Below are 23,086 nucleotides of genomic sequence, written 5' to 3'. Positions count from 1 at the left end.
GAGAGAGAGAGAGAGAGAGAGAGAGAGAGAGAGAGAGAGCGAGAGAGAGAGAGAGAGAGGAGTTAATTACTTCTTAAGCAGCTTCATGAAAGAATTAAGCATCTATATATATATATATCAAACATGATGACTACGAAAAATTCATATATATAAACTCAAATCTCTATTAGTTAGCTACCAATTTGTTTATTTTAGTCTACCCCATCATGATGTAAACAAAAGAAATGGAATATCAAGCATCAATGGCCAACCTATTTGTTGATGGCCGAGAGTGCGTAGGTCCTTGAGCTGCTGGTATGTAGTGTTGATCCGATGCGCCAAGCTTGATAGTTCCCATGCCTCTGTGCTTGATACAGTGTACCTACAATATTCAGTTGCAGAGAGTATATATGTCATATTCGTTTGAAATCATGACACGATGGTATGCATTCATATATATATATATAAAGAGAGATATTTTGTTCGCAAAAGTGAAGTTCACAAAGATCATATATATTGTGAATAAAGTAGATCTAATAAATCAAATGGCCATATGATCCATTTTTTATTTGAGTTTTATAAGATCTCTTTGCAAATATGGTACTTTTTATATGTAAAAAAACACTGAATGAGCTTTATTTTCGGATCTGGTAGGGGCCGGGTCATGAATCATTTCACTTACGTACGTACGTATGCATGCTGATGAAGTCAACCATGCACGTACGTGACCTAATCGGTACAGCAGCGGTACAACAAGTACCTCTCCATAGGACGGAGACAAACTGCACAAACGACCTTCGTATCTGGAGGGAGGCCCCAAGTACTTGTCGTCCCAGGAAGGATGAGGCGGGTGCAGTGTTCTGGTGTGTGAAGCTTCTCCATATATTCTCTGAGTGCTTGCACAAACCGATTATTCGCAGCCTCTTCTTTCCATTTTTCGAACTCTTGCAGGCTTTTCAGAACAATCTCTCCATTCCCTGTCGCCATTTCATCACTTAATGATCTGCACACTACTGCCCATCCTTGCTCCCCACCATTGAAGCTATACACAGTCGTGAGCTCCTTCATTACCGCATCATTCTCGGCTGTCTGGTTACTCTGTAGTTTTGAGTACAACATGCTCTCTAGCCTTACCCAAAAGTACCACTGATATGTCAGTTCTGTTCCTGTCCAGCAATCACTAAGCTGATCTTTGGCGATTATTTCAGTGATTTTCCTCATCCTCTCCCTTGCTACATGGCTCTTTCCCACATAAAACAGTTCTAGAGTGATTTGAGCATTCTTGGCAACAGCTTTTGCTTCTGTTGTGAATTTCCGGATCCACTCAATGTCATCACCTCCATACAAGCATATGAAAGTATTCTCTTTTGTCATCTGATAAAGAAATTAACAAGCCAGTCAACTATAAGCAGGCATGCATACTTAGAAATATAAGAAGTGCGCCCATGTTACGTTTACAAACTGATATATACTATTAGATGTGTTAGGTTAGATTTACTTTATAGGATAAAGAGTTTTGTAATTATATAATGTACTTCCAAGAAGTAACCTGAGTTTATAAGTTTATTTTTATGATATTTTTTTGTAGACCAAAGATTTCAAAATATATATATATATATATGGAGTCATGTGTGCATGTGGTTGTGCATATATATCGTGCGTAATTAAGGTTGGTAAGACATGAGAGATATATACCCAGTTTATTATCCTTGGATCAATGGAATCACCAAGTAGCTCAAGTCTCCAAGTAGCATACGCGCGCTGACTTCCATAAAGCTTCCTCTCTCTCCTTACTGAAAGGGAAGGGAAGATTCCCCCAAATCCACATCATGGGAAGTGCATTCTCGGAGGCCACCCTTCCTTGTGGATCCAAAGAAACTGCAATTGGCCTTTTCTCAAAATGCCAGATGTTCTTGACAAACTCAATGACTGCTGGTTCGATGGCAAAAGGATCGAGCACTGTATACCATATCATCATTGCCTGCAGACGCTCAAAATCACGACGATTCTCCTCAGGGGAATATTGGTCTTTTGCAACATTGTCCACAATTGGGAGCCACACCATTTCGTAATGCTTCTCCTGACCTTGCCTCACCAACGGGTCAGCTAACTCAGCTTGACAATGACTGAGAATTATAATTTCATCCTGGTGGATATCAAGCCCGGATATGAGGAGTATCACGTGCTTTCTCCTTAGTACTTCAATATTTACCTGTTTTTGCATGCATGCCAAAGTACGTACGTACAGATCATCAAGTACCAATCATTTTTGGTTTAAAATATTTATAAGTACGTTAGATTTTGAGCTTAATTAGGTAATGGATCAATGGAGTGTCATTGGACAGAAAATTAACCTTTTTCTTGGTCGTGCCAATCACCAGCTCTTCACTGGGGTACAGCAATTCCTTGAGAATTTTCATGTTGTCCAGCTGTGGAGTTTTAGTAATGCGTATGAGAATTCCTATTTTTTCCTGACGCATAATTTTCTCATCTGCATGCATCCCACGGCGCACTTTATAAGTTATATAATATATATATATATATAGAGAGAGAGAGAGAGAGAGAGAGAGAGAGAGAGAGAGAGAGAGAGAGAGAGAGAGAGAGAGAGGAGTTAATTACTTCTTAAGCAGCTTCATGAAAGAATTAAGCATCTATATATATATATCAAACATGATGACTACGAAAAATTCATATATATAAACTCAAATCTCTATTAGTTAGCTACCAATTTGTTTATTTTAGTCTACCCCATCATGATGTAAACAAAAGAAATGGAATATCAAGCATCAATGGCCAACCTATTTGTTGATGGCAGAGAGTGAGTAGGTCCTTGAGCTGCTGGTGTCTAGCGTTGATCTGATGCGCCAAGCTTGATAGTTCCCATGCCTCTGTGCTTGATACAGTGTACCTACAATATTCAGTTGCAGAGAGTATATATGTCATATTCGTTTGAAATCATGACACGATGGTATGCATTCATATATATATATATATATAAAGAGAGATATTTTGTTCGCAAAAGTGAAGTTCACAAAGATCATATATATTGTGAATAAAGTAGATCTAATAAATCAAATGGCCATATGATCCATTTTTTATTTGAGTTTTATAAGATCTCTTTGCAAATATGGTACTTTTTATATGTAAAAAAACACTGAATGAGCTTTATTTTCGGATCTGGTAGGGGCCGGGTCATGAATCATTTTACTTACGTACGTACGTATGCATGCTCATGAAGTCAACCATGCACGTACGTGACCTAATCGGTACAGCAGCGGTACAACAAGTACCTCTCCATAGGACGGAGACAAACTGCACAAACGACCTTCGTATCTGGAGGGAGGCCCCAAGTACTTGTCGTCCCAGGAAGGATGAGGCGGGTGCAGTGTTCTGGTGTGTGAAGTTTCTCCATATATTCTCTGAGTGCTTGCACAAACCGATTATTCGCAGCCTCTTCTTTCCATTTTTCGAACTCTTGCAGGCTTTTCAGAACAATCTCTCCATTCCCTGTCGCCATTTCATCACTTAATGATCTGCACACTACTGCCCATCCTTGCTCCCCACCATTGAAGCTATACACAGTCGTGAGCTCCTTCATTACCGCATCATTCTCGGCTGTCTGGTTACTCTGTAGTTTTGAGTACAACATGCTCTCCAGCCTTACCCAAAAGTACCACTGATATGTCAGTTCTGTTCCTGTCCAGCAATCACTAAGCTGATCTTTGGCGATTATTTCAGTGATTTTCCTCATCCTCTCCCTTGCTACATGGCTCTTTCCCACATAAAACAGTTCTAGAGTGATTTGAGCATTCTTGGCAACAGCTTTTGCTTCTGTTGTGAATTTCCGGATCCACTCAATGTCATCACCTCCATACAAGCATATGAAAGTATTCTCTTTTGTCATCTGATAAAGAAATTAACAAGCCAGTCAACTATAAGCAGGCATGCATACTTAGAAATATAAGAAGTGCGCCCATGTTACGTTTACAAACTGATATATACTATTAGATGTGTTAGGTTAGATTTACTTTATAGGATAAAGAGTTTTGTAATTATCTAATGTACTTCCAAGAAGTAACCTGAGTTTATAAGTTTATTTTTAAGATATTTTTTTGTAGACCAAAGATTTCAATATATATATATATGGAGTCATGTGTGCATGTGGTTGTGCATATATATCGTGCGTAATTAAGGTTGGTAAGACATGAGAGATATATACCCAGTTTATTATCCTTGGATCAATGGAATCAACAAGTAGCTCAAGTCTCCAAGTAGCATACGCTGACTTCCATAAAGCTTCCTCTCTCTCCTTACTGAAAGGGAAGGGAAGATTCCCCCAAATCCACATCATGGGAAGTGCATTCTCGGAGGCCACCCTTCCTTGTGGATCCAAAGAAACTGCAATTGGCCTTTTCTCAAAATGCCAGATGTTCTTGACAAACTCAATGACTGCTGGTTCGATGGCAAAAGGATCGAGCACTGTATACCATATCATCATTGCCTGCAGACGCTCAAAATCACGACGATTCTCCTCAGGGGAATATTGGTCTTTTGCAACATTGTCCACAATTGGGAGCCACACCATTTCGTAATGCTTCTCCTGACCTTGCCTCACCAACGGGTCAGCTAACTCAGCTTGACAATGACTGAGAATTATAATTTCATCCTGGTGGATATCAAGCCCGGATATGAGGAGTATCACGTGCTTTCTCCTTAGTACTTCAATATTTACCTGTTTTTGCATGCATGCCAAAGTACGTACGTACAGATCATCAAGTACCAATCATTTTTGGTTTAAAATATTTATAAGTACGTTAGATTTTGAGCTTAATTAGGTACTGGATCAATGGAGTGTCATTGGACAGAAAATTAACCTTTTTCTTGGTCGTGCCAATCACCAGCTCTTCACTGGGGTACAGCAATTCCTTGAGAATTTTCATGTTGTCCAGCTGTGGAGTTTTAGTATTGCGTATGAGAATTCCTATTCTTTCCTGACGCATTTTCTCATCTGCATGCATCCCACGGCGCACTTTATAAGTTATATAATATATATATATATAGAGAGAGAGAGAGAGAGAGAGAGAGAGAGAGAGAGAGAGAGAGAGAGAGAGAGAGAGAGAGGAGTTAATTACTTCTTAAGCAGCTTCATGAAAGAATTAAGCATCTATATATATATATCAAACATGATGACTACGAAAAATTCATATATATAAACTCAAATCTCTATTAGTTAGCTACCAATTTGTTTATTTTAGTCTACCCCATCATGATGTAAACAAAAGAAATGGAATATCAAGCATCAATGGCCAACCTATTTGTTGATGGCAGAGAGTGAGTAGGTCCTTGAGCTGCTGGTGTCTAGCGTTGATCTGATGCGCCAAGCTTGATAGTTCCCATGCCTCTGTGCTTGATACAGTGTACCTAAAATATTCAGTTGCAGAGAGTATATATGTCATATTCGTTTGAAATCATGACACGATGGTATGCATTCATATATATATATATATAAAGAGAGATATTTTGTTCGCAAAAGTGAAGTTCACAAAGATCATATATATTGTGAATAAAGTAGATCTAATAAATCAAATGGCCATATGATCCAGTTTTTATTTGAGTTTTATAAGATCTCTTTGCAAATATGGTACTTTTTATATGTAAAAAAACACTGAATGAGCTTTATTTTCGGATCATAGAAGTAGACTCACTCATGGCCCAAAGTACGGCCTATGAGGCTTGCAATCTGTGTGGAGCAAGCAAGAATGCCTCGAATTGTCCAATAGGCTGTAGTAGGGATATAAGACTTGGCACTTGACAAAGGTGGCTTGTCATCTGAGATATACTGAGATGGGAGTTCCTTGATCTCGACAATGCACTTAGTTACATCAATTATGACCTCGATGAGTTTACTAAGTGCCTCAAAGTGTGGTTTTAGAGACTTTGAATGCTGTTTGATGTCGGGCAGTTGCTTAAGGAAAGCCACGGACTTGGCAAGTAAATTTGTGGAGCGAAGTTGAGAAATGAGTGAGAATTCCCCATAATTTACAGCAAAAGCAGCCATGGTTAGAACCAGTTTTGCATCCCATGAATAGATCGAGAGGGTGTGGAGCAACGTCATGATTGTTGTATGTGCATCTCCGCCACCTGAGAACACCTTGCATGATATCTAGCAATAAATACGTACAGACATATATATATATATCAGTATTAATAGTTTCAAGTTGCAAACAAGTACTGCTATATATATTATATGCAAGAACTTCAGAATGCTGAGCCTGAGAGAGAACTAGAAGCCCTTATCCCCTGCAAACATGCAACATTTGTTTTTTCCTTTCTTTTGTTTTTGTTTTTTTTTGTTTTTGCTTCTGTAGATGCAGTTATTCGATGCACTACACGATATTTTCCCTGCAAACGGTTAATGCATGCTATAGATTAAGGGAATATGATGCATCAGGTATAGAAAATTACCTCGCAGGAAATCTTATGTAAAACTTGAGCCAATTGTTCAAAAAGGAGATCAAACTCAGCCAGAAGAATCTTGTCCTCGACCCTATCGACATGTTCTTGTGTGCCCTACACGAGGATATTACAACATACATATTACTTACCATAAATAGTTATTCAACTTGTAATTTGCTTTTATACCTTTTTTTTTTAGGTAGGCAATAAAATACAATTGCAAGTAAAAACTATATAATAGCGCGCATGACAACGATAGCATGCATGACGGCTAGCTGATCATGATACTATCTAGGAGCTTGAAGCACTGGAAGAAAGATAAACATATAAAGTGGAATTTATAATATCTTTTAGCATTTAATTAAGCTCTAACATAAAATTCATAAAAGAACTTAAAAAGGGATCTAAATCGAAACAATACTTTTGGAACGCCATCAAAACTAAGAGTGGCACGGCGCAAGATGTCCTCGATGATTTGGATAATGGGCTTGACATCAAACTCACGACTATCAGGAAACTGGGTTTCCTCAATTTGCTTCAACATTGCTTTATCATCGGAATCTGCGAACATCCAATGGCGTTGATAATCTGTCTTAGGAGCTTGTTTTGTAGTAGTGGTAACGCCGGCCATTGTAACTAGTTTGGGATTTCAATAGGCCGGGCATGCAGGAGATCCGATCCGGGGTCGATTTGGTACTTATAAGGGTTTGTGTGGTTTTTCAACTACAGAGTCTAGGCCTTATATATGGGAAGAAAAGGGATTAAAGCATTAGTGAACATATACCTTGCGTGAGAGATCAGGGTCTAAATAAGCTAAAGATATATAAATGGGGGCCACATGATTATAATTAGATATGTCTTTATTTATATATATATATATATACTAGGTGGGAGCAACGTGCAAAGCACGTTTGTCTAATTTTATGAAATGATTATTGTAAAAAATAATATATATTTTATAAAAATTATTGATGTCACTTAATAATTTAAGGCATATTGGAGAAAATAAAAAAATTAGTTTAAAATATCATATAATCTAGTACATATTTATAACACCCATAATTTTAGCAAAGATGTATACGAAAAATTTAATAAAAGTCTAACACAAACGGTAGTTCAAAATATATGTCGTTTGATGTTTGTATTATTATTCATCAATTTATGTCATCCTGTAGACGATCAATAGAGATAACATTGAAATTCTTATTTTGCTGTTGGTTGAGTCGATTAGGGACAACATAAAGTTAAAACATAATCTTTTTATAAAATTTGTGGTATAATATTTTCTATATATAGCATATATATAAATTCTAAAATATATTTTGAAATTGTTGGCCGAATTTACTCTTTCTTGATTAGCTCAAGGATCACGGTCTTTGTCACGTACCCATCATAGCAAGCCCATGTGTAGAATATGACTTAGCGGAAGCTACGTCCTACTACCATGGGAAAAAAAAACACTTTGATTAAACACATTTGTATTATATATTATATGGGATTTTTAAATTTGCAATACTTAATAATCTGAGTTAATGAAACGTATAGTACACATATATTATACTTAGGGATTTACGTCTTATGCACCTAATACATGTGTATATGTTAAGGAAAAAAAGAAAAATATAATAACTAATCTTTAATTACTTATTATTATATAAACTATTAAGTATTATAATTATTGTGATTAATAAACCATATAACAACATTGAATGCTATCTCTCATAACATTTATGTCTTCATTTTATATGTTAAACCGTTAAAACAAACGGTGTTAATTTTAACGGAAAAACAAGAAAAACCGTTAAAACAAGGTTTTCCGTTTCATACACACTTTTTATATATAGAAGATATATAAATAAAGACGTATCTAATTATAATCATGTGGCCCCCATTTAGCATAAAGGGAAATAGTCTCAAGAATTTCCAATCAAAAGGGAATTAGCGATCGATCGAGATCGATATACCCACAGTTAGCCATATAAGTATATATCTAGAAGAAGATAGTTGCATGCATGCATGCACATTTTGTCTCTTGACAGCATCATTTGTCAGTCATTTTGGGCTATACATGTATATGCTTGATTTTGTGTAACCATTAATTAGTACTGTACCACTTTCTATCTCATATTCTCTATTACCGTATATTTTGAAAATGTCTTTTGCCGTACGTTTAATATAATATCAAGAGGAATTAAACATTTAAGTACTAATGTGCCAGCAATATTATTAATATTAAAGCTGTACAAAAGGGTTTTGCTTGGACAATCTTCCCAAAAATGAAAGAATTTCCTATATATATATATATATATTTATATATACATATACTAGGTCAGAGCGCTTGGTTGGTTTAAATAGGTTTTTTACAAAAATATTATAATTTAAAAAAAAAAACTTGATTAATGAATAATTTAATGCATAAAGATAAAAAAGCAAGCTTTAGCAAATATATTTAGATAATGATTGGTCGGTAAGTGTAATAATTATATATTTAAATACATTAGAAAACAAAAAGATTAGTTCAAAATTAAAGTCAAGATATATTAGAATAACATAGACAAATAAAAATAGAATTATTGCCACCACAATAAATACTAACACCACACTCAAAGAATGCATAAGATTTGAGATTTTTTTTTTTAAATGTTGGACGATAAATCCAAATCATGTGCTTTGATATAATCTTTTTTAATCTTGACATATTTGAATAGATCTTGTTCAAATTTGAGTGTTTTTCTTTGTGAGATTTTTTTGTTTTGTTTTGTACTTGTTGTTCTTTATTGTCATTTTTTTCTACAGATCTAAACATTTAGATTCAGATTAAGATCTGAGTATTTTAGAAAAACATGTGAGAGGATGAATTTGAAGGAGATAGGTAGAGAGGTAGACATTAGAGAGTGAGAGAGAGGTTCAAGATGAGAGGAGAGAGGCCGGAATCGGGAATGTGAGAGAGAGGTAGAAAAAGACAATTGTATCTTTAAAACAAAAAAGTAACAGATTTAACGGAAAAATAAGAAAAGTTAACAAAAAACAAGAAAAGTTACTGTACTAGTTAATTAGGATGTTGGACGATAAATCCAAATCATATGTTTTGATATAATATTTTTTTAATCTCGACATATTTGAACAGATCTTGTTCAGATATGATGTTTTTCTTTGTAGAGATTTTTTTTTTTTTTCATTTTATAGTACTTGTTGTTCTTTATTGTTATTTTTTTCCTACAGATCTAAACATTTATATTCAGATTAAGATCTGAGTGTTTTAAGAAAAAGTGTAGGAGGGTGGGTTTGAGTGGGGTAGGTAGAGAGGCAGTTATTGGAGAGTACGAAAGAGGTTCGAGATGAGAGGAGAGAGGGAATCAGGAATGAGAGAGAAAGGTAAAAAAAGACAATTGTATCCCTAAAAAGAAAAGTAACGGACTTAATAGAAAAATAAGAAAAATTACTATAACAGTTAAATAACTATTTATTATAATAGAATAGATATTGTAAGATGTACATCAATTATAATAGTCTAGATCTATAAAATTAGATCAGAAAATTTCTATTATATATTTATGCACACATGCACTTACAGAAAATTCCTTATCTAGTATTTATGTATCCCCAAAATTAGTTAGAATGTTGTTTCTAGACACTCGATATCAATAAAATATATATATATATATATATATATATATTTATTTATGCACACATATACAACAGATAGACATAAATATAAAAGGGAAACAATAAAGAATGTTGCTTTAGTTCTTTACATCATGCATGGAATTGTTTTACTTTGGTCCCGGATATATCATCATGTCTTGTACTGCAGAACTGGCTGGAATGAGTGCACAAATCTTTTTCTTTCATAATCCTCTCTTTTTTCCAGCTAGCTTTTCCTTTTTCTTTTTGATGCCCATCGAACGTACGTACATGGTCAGCTTTGGCATCCACTTTGCAGCATGCAAGACAACAATTAACTTGATTATCTCTATAGACAAAAAGCTATATATTCTATTAAGCAGTCCTATATACATCACATATCTGTTAAAAATAATAAAAAATAAAAAGATAAAAATAAAAAATAAAAGTAGATATGTGTGGTTTATAGCTTTTAAGTAGAATTTTTTTCTTATAAAAAATGGTTCATTGGATATATATATATATATATATATGCGTAATGTTACATATAGTTGTAGAGTGTGCAAGCGTTATGCAGTTACTTTAAAAAAGAGTGAAGTATACTATTAAAAAATTTTAATTTTTTTTCACATAAGTCTCGTATTTATTCACTTTTTTCAAAATAATTATACGATATTTATACATTTAAAACTGTAACTATCATTTATATATATATATATATTATCAGCTAGCATGTAATCCATCTTAAATTAGCCTTTGGTGATCAATATTGATCTTTAGGCTTCCAACTTTCATGGAATAATGCTGGCATGCACACCATGCTCAAAGTCCAATTATCTAATGAAAAAATCTTCACAACCTCCCAACACTCCACACTCTATATTTTTTTTAATTTTTATTATTTTATCTTTTATTAAATATTTAATATATAAATAATAAATAAAAGAATTAAATTAATTTAAAAAGAATAAATTCAAAAAAAATATTAACAAAATATTAAAAAATTAAAAAAAAGTGAAATGTAGAGTGTTAGGAAGTTGTGTAGCATTCCTCTTATCTAATTAGTACTCTAGCCGCCGCCTAATTCAGAAAGCAGGTAAATTTCACCGACAAATTATCCTAAAGGACAAACAAAGGGAATGGTATAAATATTCTAGGTTCTTTATCCGCTACTTCTATGAATAAAGTAATAGAAAAATATAGTTATAAGCATAGTTATATATTAATCTATATATTAATGTGATGTGATTGATCAAAAAGTAAATTTGATTAAAAATAGTGTTAATTTAAATTTTAAATATGAATAAATCAATATTAATACACATATTAGTGCGCAACTGTATTTATATGTAGCAAAACTTTAAAGCAATACATGAGAATATATATATATATATATATATATATATATATGTCTCTGCTTTTTTTGCCCCTTTTTTACGTGTAAAGCGAGATCGGCCATGTGACAAATTAAGGAGTTACCAAACTTTTTAGTACGTACGATTAATATTATTGTATATTTAAATAATATATTTAAGAGAAATAATCTTTTCAACTATAGATAGCACAAACATCACGTATAAGTATTCATTTTGAAAAAAAGTATACTTCACTCTTTTCAAAAAGAGGTTTGCACGATCCATAATTGTATCAAGCATTATTCATGTTGATCAAATCAATTTGTTTATCATCAATGAGAAAGCTATAAATACAAGTTTGGGGCAAATTTAAATTGAAATAAAAATAAAAATTTTAAAATTTACTACGATTGATGTATGATTGAATGTTCAAGTAGTTGTAGTACTACAAAAATATGCATATTTGGTATGATATTACTTTTGTCCAAAAATTATCATATAAATTAAAAAACATAAAAATGGTCAAGTACTAAAATCTAAAAGGAGTGCGCAACGCAACGTCTGTGTAATCTTTGATTGTATGTAGTATTACTCTTTTTTATAATATTAATTGGGTAAAAAAAATTATTATATAACCTAAAGTACATGAAATTAATGGTTAATTTAAAATTTGAAGTTAATATGTTAAAAAAAAAGGAATTATACTCACTAAACTTGATCATACTTTTCAATGAATAAAAGCTATTGATTTCATGAGTCAATAAAAAAACGATGTTCGATCCAAAACTATGAAATCCAAATATACAACAACATTATAATTAGGAGTATGCAGCCAATACCATTAATTAAGAGTTGGTTTGGATTCAAAAATGAGATAAGATGATTTTAGATGAAAGATGAAAGTTGAATAAAATATTGTTAGAATATTATTTTTTAATATTATTATTGTTTTGATATTTGAACAAAATTGAATTGGAATTTAAAAAAGTTAATTGTTTATTATATTTTGTGTGAGAATTTAAAAAATTTGTAGTGATGAGATTAGATTAAAAAAAAAAGGAAACTTTGGGAATCCAAACGGGACTAAGTCTTTGACACATTTTATCATGATCTCTTAGATCGATCACATGTACTGGGCGAGATGTAAAAACAATAATTTGAAAATAATGAAAACATATTTTTCAAATAATTAAATGTAAAACAACGAATAAATTAAAAACTGAAAAATATAAGAAAAAGAAAAGCGTGGCCCTGGCCTCTAATATCGTCTTTTCATGAGATGGTTAGAGGAGACGCCATAGAAGGAGTTATGCCCTCCAAGGCAACAAATTTGGAGAGACGATCTTCTCTCTTTTAGGTGGCGGTGACTCACTACATAGTGATCATTTTTTATTAAAATGAGTCGACTATTCTTATTGTAATTAAATAATTATTATAAATAACTCATCACAATCAATAATTTTTCGCTCCTCGATCGGATGGCTACACCAGTACGAGTGAAGGAGGGGATCCTCTCCAACTCTCAAAAGAAAAAATCTAGTTGCAATCATAATTGTGTACTAACATGTACATCAATGTAATATGATTGGTTAAAAAGTAGATTTTATTTAAAACAGTGTTAATTTAAATTTTGAATATGAAAGAATCAGTATTGGTACGTAGATTAATACGCAACTATGCTTGTATGTAACAAAACTCCTCTCAAAAAGGGTTGAAGAAAACTCTTTGGTGAACAAACTAATGGCAATAAACTTAAGAAAAACAAGATAAAAAAATTGTTAAATTATGAAAATTGTCATGATAGAGACTGATTATAAGCATCAAAAGCTGGGTGAATATATATATATATACATATATATAGGTGTTTTTGTAAATAGTTTTGAATAATTAACACCAATTTAGAAATAAGCAACCACACAATATGATCACAAAATTATTATATAAAAAAGGAAAGAAACAAATTAATCATATACATAAATTTAGGAGAAATGATAGCTTCAATCGTGACTATGCAAGCACCGATCAATCTTTTTGAGAAAAGTAAATAAATATGGAACTCACATGAAAAAAAATTAATTTTTTAATTGTGCACTTCACTCATTTTCAAAATGACTATACGACGTTTACGTATTTCACGACTATATGTAACTTACATTACTCTTTATTAGTGACAAAGTAGAAAACTTTTGAAAAACTCCCCAACGTACGGCAAAACCACTCTAGACTAGTACTAGACATGAATATGTTAGAAAAATTCAACCGTGCTAGCAAGAAATAGTTCCAATCAATATAACCTCTTGTAACAAATTTGCATGCTTTCATGTACTAACTAGATCGAGAAGTGACCACTTGCCTTTTGTTGCAACAACTCCAAAACCTATGGTCAACTAATCTATACTCTCTTTGATCTCACAAATACGGTAAGGAAAATGTTATTTGTATTTATAATTTTTACTTACATAATAATATATACGCGCTTACGTGGTAGTTATTAATATGCTAAAAATTATAAAATTCAAAATTCAAAATTTAAGTTAAAAACAAAATTAATAAAATGAGTCTTGTACGTAAAATTATAAGTATATATAGTACTACTCATACAAGAATCACTCTGATCTCGTAGCTAAGACACACTAAACAACAGCCTAAACAATTTAGCCAAAACTCTAGCAAAACACTAAAATAACTTAAGAAAATTAGAAAAAAAAAATCGACTACACTATTACTGATCATGAGTCTACATTATCATTACATACATATGGTACTGTAGCTTTAGGCAATTTTAATTTATTATTTTTTCTCTTTCATCTTGCTTAAAAAAACAGTCTTTCGCTCTTATGGCTCACAAAATTGTATATTTAAAATACAAATAATTTTTTATTTGTATAGGTAAAAATTATGAAAATAAAAATAAAATATATTTAAAAAAATGAATTAAACAAAGTAGATAAAAAATAAAAATAAAAATAATTTATTATTATAGAGAGTGAAATGACTAACTTTAAAACTAGTGTGAGAGGATTGTTAATAAATTATGCATATGTAAAGGACAAATTTGATGAATGTAAGATGAATTTAGATTTTAACTGTTCTATTTACATAAGTCTCTATATTAGAATAATTATTTTTTCATTATATAACAATAAAATAATATAAGATGAATTTAACTTTGACTATTCACATCAAATCTCTACATTGGATTATCTATTTATTTATTATATAGTAATGAGTAATTAATAATTTAAAAAAATTTAATTTTTTAACTATTTTTTATTTAATTTTATCATATTTTAATTATTACTTATTAATTTATTTTATTTTATCATATTTTACTATTTAATTTAAAAAACTGATAGAAGTTTATGGATGTAGATAGAGAGAAGAGAGAGCGTTAATTAAAGAAAGAAAATACTCGGTGAGTGTAGATTGTCTAATTTTAAAGAGTAATAAACGGTGCGCTGTGTTCAGTTAGTTAAACGGTGCGTAGCGATTTGAGACTGATGTAATGATAATATGTGAAACGGTGAGTTTGAGGGTAATTCGAACGTTGATAAATACGGTGCGTTTTACGTGTAAAACTAGTTAAAGGTGCGAAGGCTGAAGGATGAAGGGCATCGAATTGGCTTGATTGTTGATCCCTTTGGAGGTGGGATTTACTAGGAATAAAGCCAATTTTCTCTCCAGGATTTCAGTTCTTTCATTCTTGTTCTTCATTTCTCTATTTTCCCAGATTGTTTCTTAGTTCTCTGAGTTACTACTGGCTGAGCCCTGACAAATCGTACCACAGTCTCAGCTCCGTCAATTACCCTCCACTCTCTGGCTCTCTTCTCCATCCCCAAGCCCTAATTTCCGCACCGTCAACTCTCTCTTCTTTCAAATGGAGGTACCGCTTTTCTTCTATCTATCCTTCTGTGCAATAAAATATATAGACGTGTGTTAGTGATTTAATTAATTGTATGCTTCGGGAGTGCGTTTGATGAAATGATTCCGAAATACATTAATTTCGTGACGAACTTTGGATTTTCGATTGTGCTCTGTGGGTACTGTTTCATCGTGTTTTTACTTCTTGATTTCTGAGAAAGATTGGAAGAGAAAGCTGCATTTTTTTTTTGGGTTTTGAAAAATGTTACTGTAGAAATTATGAGTTGATTTTTTAGAACTCGTGTTAGTATTAATCGTAGTGATTACTTAAATATTGTCCGTCCTTGAAGAATTGATTTTCATTGCTCAAAGCAAAACGTGGGTGTTGAAATCGTGTCTAATAGCATTTGATGCTTTTTAATAAGTGCCTGTTAGCATTTGATGCTGTTTGTTATTATAATGTATCTGGTGAATTACGAGGGATTTGTGGCGGTGCTTGTTCATTGTTACTCTGGTTCTTATGATTGTGAATATGCTTATTCTTATATGGGGTGTAACTGTCCACGTATTGGTGCAAAGAAGTTTTGCTTGAGATACTTGGTGAATATGGTTCTGGTAGGACTGTTTCACACGTGTCTTTTCAGGGAATTTTCTTCCGAGGACTGTGGACTACTGTTATACTGATAATTTTTACTGGGGCTCATTGCAACCTTTGTAATGATATCCAACTGTATACATTTCCGAAAGCCTTGGACTCTCGAACTCAGCCAATAGCTGCCACTAGTGTGGAGGCTGGTCAACTTTTTGAGGTATCTAGATCGATGAGATTGGGTCATGCATTCTAACCAAGGTTGATGCTTATTTTGTAGTAACTTGACAGTGAAGTAATTGCTAGTGATGAGATGTGTGTTTGAAAGAAGTGGTATTTGTAGCTCCGTTCCTCTGTCTGTTTAGTATGTGGTGGGTTCAAAGGGTTTGTTGCTGCATCCCATATACTCGATTTTGTTGCTGGTTTTATGCGTGCCTTCATGGGAATCAATTTGCTCTTCGCAATAAATGATAAAGAACATTGAACTAAGGCTACTTTTGTTCTGGGGGAAATATGCAGCGCTCCAGGGCAGGAAGTGACATTTATAAGAACAAGGCAATGGTGGAGCGATTAAAGACTTATGGAGTGATCACATCAGAGAAGGTTGCTAATGTAATCGAGAGTATTGATAGGGCTTTGTTTGTACCTGATGGGAATGTGCCTTACTATGACAGTCCCATGCCAATTGGTTACAATGTCACTATTTCTGCCCCTCATATGCATGCCACATGCCTTCAATTATTGGAGGAGAATTTGCAGCCTGGAATGCATGCTCTGGATGTTGGTTCAGGTATTCTTTGTGCACCATCTATTTTATAGTATGATAATATTCATGCCCTAATGCTCCAAAATGTTTCCGTCGATAGAGTATTCTCATCGCAATACCACATCTAATCATTTACTTTTTTGGGGATTTTCTGAAATAAAATTGATAGGTTAAGATATGCTTGGATACCTACTTATTGTGCTATGAGGACTAAATTTTTTTATGTGCTAGTTTTATTCTATTTTTACTCCGAACTCCACCTTTACAGCAGTCAATTGCATTCCACCCCCTTTCCATTTTCACTCTTTTCCCCATCTCCGTTTGGACAGCTTGCCCCTTAAAGGGGGAAGAGAAGCTGAGTACCAATGTATTTCTTAATGATTCAACTGTTATATAATAATGATTTCCATGATTGTATTTTGTCGATATGTTCCAAGTGAATTTTTACTCCTAATGTTTGAGGTTAATATCAAGTAGTTGCATTTTAAATCCGATTAGGTTGAAGATTTTGCATTTTAAAGCCAATTCTTTATTACCTAACTTAACTGCAGTTTTGAGATTTTATTTAATTTTTTCTTTTTCTTGGCCTTACCATAATTCCTTTTTATAGGAACTGGGTATTTGACAGCTTGTTTTGCATTGATGGTTGGACCACAAGGTTGTGTTGTGGGCGTGGAACATATTCCTGAGTTGGTTTCTTCCTCAATCCAGAATATTCAAAAAGGTGCAGCAGCTCCATTATTGAAGGAAGGTTCACTTTCAGTGCATGTTGGCGGTATGTTTTTCAAAGTCCCACCTAATTAAACATATTGATGATGTAGCTTTTGAAGAAGAGAGAATGGCATGTTAAATGTCATAAAGCTGCAAACCAACAAGAATGTTGCTTGAGATGTTTTTTTTTTTTTTTGTGTGCCAAATCTCTAATACATTGTTGTGTTGTATATTCATTTGACATCAAATGACAGATGGAAGGCTTGGTTGGCCAGAGCATGCACCTTATGACGCTATTCATGTTGGGGCAGCAGCTCCGAAAATACCACAGGCGCTTATTGACCAGTTGAAGCCTGGAGGAAGAATGGTAATTCCCGTTGGAACCATATCCCAGGAATTGAAGGTCATCGACAAGGACCTGGATGGTTCTTTGAGCGTCCGGGATGAGATCTCCGTTCGTTATGTACCTCTCACTAGTCGAGAGGTTCAGTTGCAAGGTGTGTGAGGGTCTATGATAAGTTTATTACCTGGAGTTTTCTGGAGGTCTGTGGTTGTAGATAAGTTTCTTTTGTGCATGCTAATATGAGTCTTGATGTAATCATTTTCCTCTTCCAAATCCATCTGTAGCAAAATCTGAAGTGATCAAAACTTTCAAAGAATTTAAATGCCGGCACGATATTACTATACGAATTCATGAAAAAGTATAACATTAAGAAGGAAACCCATAGGGATCTAAAATTTTTGGTTCCTGAGTACTTTAGGTCTAAATAATTGGTTGTATTTTTATTGCTTTGGTAGCTTGCACCCATGGATGATGGGCCTATTCACCTAAACACGAATTTTATATAATAGTTGGAGCTAGTAATGCTGGGCAGCGGTTATTTACTTAACAGGTATTAAGGATTGAGACTGATAAAAGATGCAACGCAAAGCGAAAGTTTTGAGAATAAAGTTTATTCATAAAAATTGAAAATTGGTTTTGAAATCCACAAGGTGGTGATCAACATATGCGCGTGCTTTCTTGAGTTGGGATCATATGTGTGGTTTTAATACTCGTTGCAAAAGTTATAACCAAAACACACATGTAATACTATCTCAATACGAACAATTTTCACATTTTCTTATTGTATTTACTAGGAAGGTGAAAAAAATCATTGAACAGGTCAACCGGAATCAATTCGGCCTCCATTTTGGTTCAACACGGTACTAGTTTTATATTTTTTAAAATCAGTCAAAATTAGTTTGATTATGATTTATCTTTTTCTTAAATCGGACTGGATGGAGAATCAGTTTATATATATATATTTTAATTTTTTTATTATATATAATTTTGATATATAATATATAATTATATATAAAATAATTTTATATTATATGATAAATTACTAATTAATAAAATTTTAAATTTTAAAATCTTCTATCCTTTTGAATATTTAATACTATGTTCGAAAAATTCATCCAGAGAACTAGGATTTGGTCGGGATTCGAATCCGTTCAAAATAATATCCCTCCCTTGAATTATGGTATGATCATAAGTCATCCCCTTAAATTTAATTCAGTGTAACTCACTCTTTAAGTTTGACTTCTTTGTCATCAATCCCACTATTAAATAAGTCAGTTAATTTGGATAGAAATAAACAAAATTGTTATGTATCAATTGAAAAGAGAGAGAATGAGAGATGAGAGATTGGTTTCGTGTTATTCATTCTATGATATAACATCAATATATTCATATATAGAAAGTTACAAAAGTCTTAATTGACGACTACGTGTATGACCACATTTAGCCGTCGTAATTGACCAAGTCATAGTCATCAATTAAAACTTTTGTTACCATATATATATGAGTATATTGATGTTATATCATAGAATGAATAAGAATGGCCCTCTCTCATTCTTTCTCTATCTTTGAAACTCTCTCCCTATTTCGATAGATTTACAACATGTTATCAGCACGATGCGACTTTTCTCATCGCCTACCAGGCCAACTCCACCTACTCCGCATAGCCTCTCTTCTTTAATAACTCTCCGATAATAATATCTCCGGTAACTCTAAACATCGTTCCAGGTTGGGTCGATGGGCGAACCATCGAGAAGATCTGAAAGAAGATGTACGGAGTGTACTTTGAGGTGTTTGTGGGAATACTGGCCGAGAAAGGCGAGACGTGGAAATGTACCGCATGGCCTGCAGAGAGTTCCCAGACGACAAAGAGATCGGTCTTTTTGATGGGTTTGTCATAACCAGAAGCTGCAACAATGTGCATGGAAACGATGTTTGGATCTATAAACTGTTGAAGAAACTAGACTCCATGAAAAAGAAGAAGAAGAAGAAGAAGTTTTGGGGATATGCTTTGGACACCAACAAAAGCGCCTTGGATCTGAAGGCAGCGAAGGAAGCTGTGTCCCATTGCAGCGTGAAGACGCTGTCGAAATCCATGGAGGGTGCGATCTGCTGCTTGGTGAACTGCGTCTCTCTAACTCCAATCAGATTCTTGGAGCGCTCTGCGATGGTCTACAGAGACACTCTTTGTTGTGTACGGTGATGTCCGGTACACCTGGAGAGAGACGCATGAACGAAATCCCACGGAGATGCAAAATCCATTTCTTCTCCTGTCCTGGAGATGCTCAGGGACAGAGGCTCTGCCTTGCCCAACTCTAAAATGTTCAATTTCCGGGAGTTCGATCCCAACTCGGACGTCTTCGCCAACAATTCCATCTAGCTCTTTCCATATCCGGAAAATTCAATTTCACGCACGACGGGTTACAACAGCTCGTTGATCATGTCGCCTCTCTTATACTTGCCTCCGGGATCAATCCAGGCGACGTCATAGCCCCCACCTTCCCCTCCAGGATCAATCCAGAAAAACCGAACCCAACGCCTTGTTTTTCTTCATCTACCTCATAATCTCTTCTCAATTTCTAGACTTCAAGCCACACGAAGAGAAGAAGGGAAGATAAGGAAGTTGATGGCGCAGCTAGGGGTTATGCCGGCGTTGGTTATGGGGCTTGCTACCAGGTGAGAGTTGATGTTAAGGCCAATATGATTGTCATCTGGATCATTAATGTCCTCTTGCTTTCTGGTATCAAATTCTATGGCCACCATCTAGTTGGCACGGCTCCCATCGGTTGCAGCGCTGGTGAGCCCAAACCATTGCCTGTAACTTTCTTCAAGTATAGATGTATCGGGGGCTATGAGAAAAGCAAGGCCCTCCCCAGCAGTCCAGTCTGCCGCCAACAGCTACCTCCAGATACTGAGAACACGTGCTTTGGACCAAATCCTTTCCTGCGTGATGGTCATAGATCTGGCCAAGTGGAGGCAGGTCGGTTACACGAAGAGGAGAAAATGAAGAAAGAGAAAATTATAAAAATAAATAAATAAATAAATCAATTACAGCCAAGGTGCTATAGTCAATGTCAATCAACTCGTGATTCAATGCATTATCTTTACAATAAAATAAATAAATAAAAATAGGTGGTAGGTGCTTATGGGGGATGAATCTGGGTCATGAGGTTTTGGGTTTGGTAAGTGATTACGACTATTATTGTAATAATAGTTGATTGGTCTCCTCTTTATAAGAGATAGAGGTAAATTTTTTTATGATTAGCTTGACATGTTTGACTAATAATTTTAGTTTTTTAGACAGGAGCTATGTACTGTGATCTTTTTCAATCTTACTAATTTTTACAGTGCACGAAGGTTCAGATGATACTAAAGATAGTAGTCTTCTATTTCAAGTAAGTTTTTCAATATATCATTTGAAATCTTTAAGGTGAGTATTGGTGAATTAAAATTTTTATAATTTACATTTCAAATATATCTATGATCAATTTTTATTCACATAGTTTATATACAAGTTTTATTTATTTTTTTATACTTGTTAGGAATTATTGATGATATGTTTAAAATGAATGTCTTGAATGTACTCCTGAAGTAGCAATATCGAGTGCTACCAGCTTTTTCTTTGAGATAATATTATACAATTATTGAATCAAATATTATGATACATCAAAAGTGATATGATTTAAAATATTTGTATTTTTTCATGATTATCATGATCATCCAAAATCAATTACGATAAGTCGAATAAATTTTCATATGGACGTCCATAAAAGAACCAGAAGATTCTTTTACTATAAATACCACCACGAGTTGAAAGAAAAATTTGCTAGAAGCAAATAAAATGAAATAATTCGACATTATCTTGATTATCATAGATGAACTGAAAGTTCAGATGATAACTGAATTTTGAATGCAATAAGATAAAAATATCTCATATTCTAACTGCTAAAATCCTAGCGATGATTGAAGTCCCATAGGACAATTAAGAAATTTAGTAGTCTAATGAAATTAAGATATGTCTAAAAGCATGTGAGACCTATTGATACAAAAGATAAAACATCTCGAAAGAAAAAAGTACAAATAATTTGGTGTTCCTGAAGAGGCCATACCCACAAAATAAGTAATAAAGTCCATCCAAATTTTTTGTATAAAATTCTCCTATATAAACTCTTGAAGAGTATAAATCTCCTGAAGAGTGCCTCTTGAAGAGGTTTTTTATGACAATATCTTCCCTTAAAGAGGGACAGATACCTGAAAATATCGAGATCTCGATACATTTCATGAATACTAGAGAAATTATGGATAGAAATAAAATCGTTGTCCACAACGTATTTCCATATAAGATGGCAATTGATATTACCAGAAGTAATAGAGAAAGTGAATCAAGAACCGTCGAATTATATCGACGTAAAATATTGGCCAAATTTGAAAGAAACAATTCATGCAGAATTGATATCACTAGTAAAATATGATGCATCGGGACTTATAGTCCAAACACCTAAAGAGGTGATGCTTGTTGAATATTAATGGGTATCTATATAAAGGAAATGAAAATGTAATATATATAAATCACGAGTTAGTTTCTCGTAAACAATTCCTGCAGAATTAATATCATTAGTAAAAATGTGATACATATGGACTCGAAGTCCAAACACCTAAATAGGTAATGTTTGTTAAATATCAGTAGATATTTATATAAATGATATAAAATGCTTGAAACTTCTAATATGAAAATGTGATACATCATCCATTGTCGCATTTTCTCAGCGATTGCAATCTAAAACTTGTGGGGTTGACAAACTCCACGAGAATATTTCTATCCTTCAACGACTTCTTCTAGAATCCAACATGAAGATAGGAGCAATAAAGCAAGAAAATAGAATTTAAAATCCTTACTTAAATCTTCTTTTCGATTGCCTACTCCTTTAGATAAGGATGCCATGCAGATTCTTGAAGAGCAAGAGCGTTTAAAGAATGAGACAAAATGCCTTAAATTTCTGTAATTTTTCTTCGATATAATAAAATAATATTTCACAAATATTCACATTTGTATTTCTATCTTCTGATAGATGTTCTGTATGCTCTATTTTGTTTCTCCTTTTAATAATGCAGGCTTCTTATAAAATCGTAATATGAATCTGAAATACTAATTGCTTTTAAGAGATGATATTTCAGAATTAATAATATCATTCATATCCCCAAACCGCAAGGGTTTTAACTTTATATTTCAAATATGTGCAGTTTTTATGAGCTCTTCTGGAGCTTCAATAACATTTTAAATCATCTATATAAACTGCAATAAGCTAATATAGATACTGAAAATATATTGACAATAGCTTGTACCACGTGTATTTGGATTATTTTAGATCATATAAAGATTTTTGAAACTTAATAGAATATATATT

The 23,086-nt window shown here is 33.4% G+C and overlaps 3 protein-coding genes across 4 annotated transcripts; 1 reads left to right on the top strand and 2 right to left on the bottom strand.

Moving 5' to 3' along the window:
* Positions 1-469: 469 nt before the first annotated feature.
* On the bottom strand, positions 470-2,466 carry LOC122289311 (protein SIEVE ELEMENT OCCLUSION B-like). The gene is made up of 3 exons (XM_043096295.1): positions 2,334-2,466; positions 1,718-2,191; positions 470-1,353 (listed from the first exon to the last, which is right to left on the bottom strand). Exons 1-3 carry the CDS (start codon positions 2,457-2,459, stop codon positions 709-711), a joined length of 1,245 nt encoding a protein of 414 aa, XP_042952229.1. The 5' UTR covers positions 2,460-2,466; the 3' UTR covers positions 470-708.
* A 654-nt stretch (positions 2,467-3,120) lies between these two features.
* On the bottom strand, positions 3,121-7,151 carry LOC122290196 (protein SIEVE ELEMENT OCCLUSION B-like). The gene is made up of 7 exons (XM_043097776.1): positions 6,857-7,151; positions 6,445-6,549; positions 5,685-6,142; positions 5,291-5,400; positions 4,854-4,987; positions 4,199-4,711; positions 3,121-3,883 (listed from the first exon to the last, which is right to left on the bottom strand). Exons 1-7 carry the CDS (start codon positions 7,064-7,066, stop codon positions 3,239-3,241), a joined length of 2,175 nt encoding a protein of 724 aa, XP_042953710.1. The 5' UTR covers positions 7,067-7,151; the 3' UTR covers positions 3,121-3,238.
* Positions 7,152-14,947: 7,796 nt separating this feature from the next.
* Positions 14,948-18,031, top strand: LOC122290459 (protein-L-isoaspartate O-methyltransferase-like). Of its 2 annotated transcripts, XM_043098186.1 has the most exons (6): positions 14,948-15,060; positions 15,145-15,297; positions 15,920-16,084; positions 16,384-16,654; positions 17,241-17,405; positions 17,596-18,031. In XM_043098186.1, the coding sequence occupies exons 2-6, from the start codon at positions 15,292-15,294 to the stop codon at positions 17,844-17,846; spliced, it is 858 nt and encodes a 285-aa protein (XP_042954120.1). In that variant the 5' UTR covers positions 14,948-15,060; positions 15,145-15,291; the 3' UTR covers positions 17,847-18,031. The 2 variants fall into 2 exon arrangements, with proteins under 2 accessions (XP_042954120.1, XP_042954121.1); XM_043098187.1 differs by lacking the exon at positions 15,920-16,084 and having other exon boundaries at positions 15,011-15,297.
* Positions 18,032-23,086: the final 5,055 nt, after the last annotated feature.

Source organism: Carya illinoinensis, chromosome 12 (assembly GCF_018687715.1).
Source record: "Carya illinoinensis cultivar Pawnee chromosome 12, C.illinoinensisPawnee_v1, whole genome shotgun sequence".
In the NCBI taxonomy this organism is placed as follows: Eukaryota; Viridiplantae; Streptophyta; class Magnoliopsida; order Fagales; family Juglandaceae; genus Carya; species Carya illinoinensis.
The sequence above is the reverse complement of the archived record's forward strand: the minus strand, read 5'-3'. Positions and strand labels throughout refer to the sequence as shown.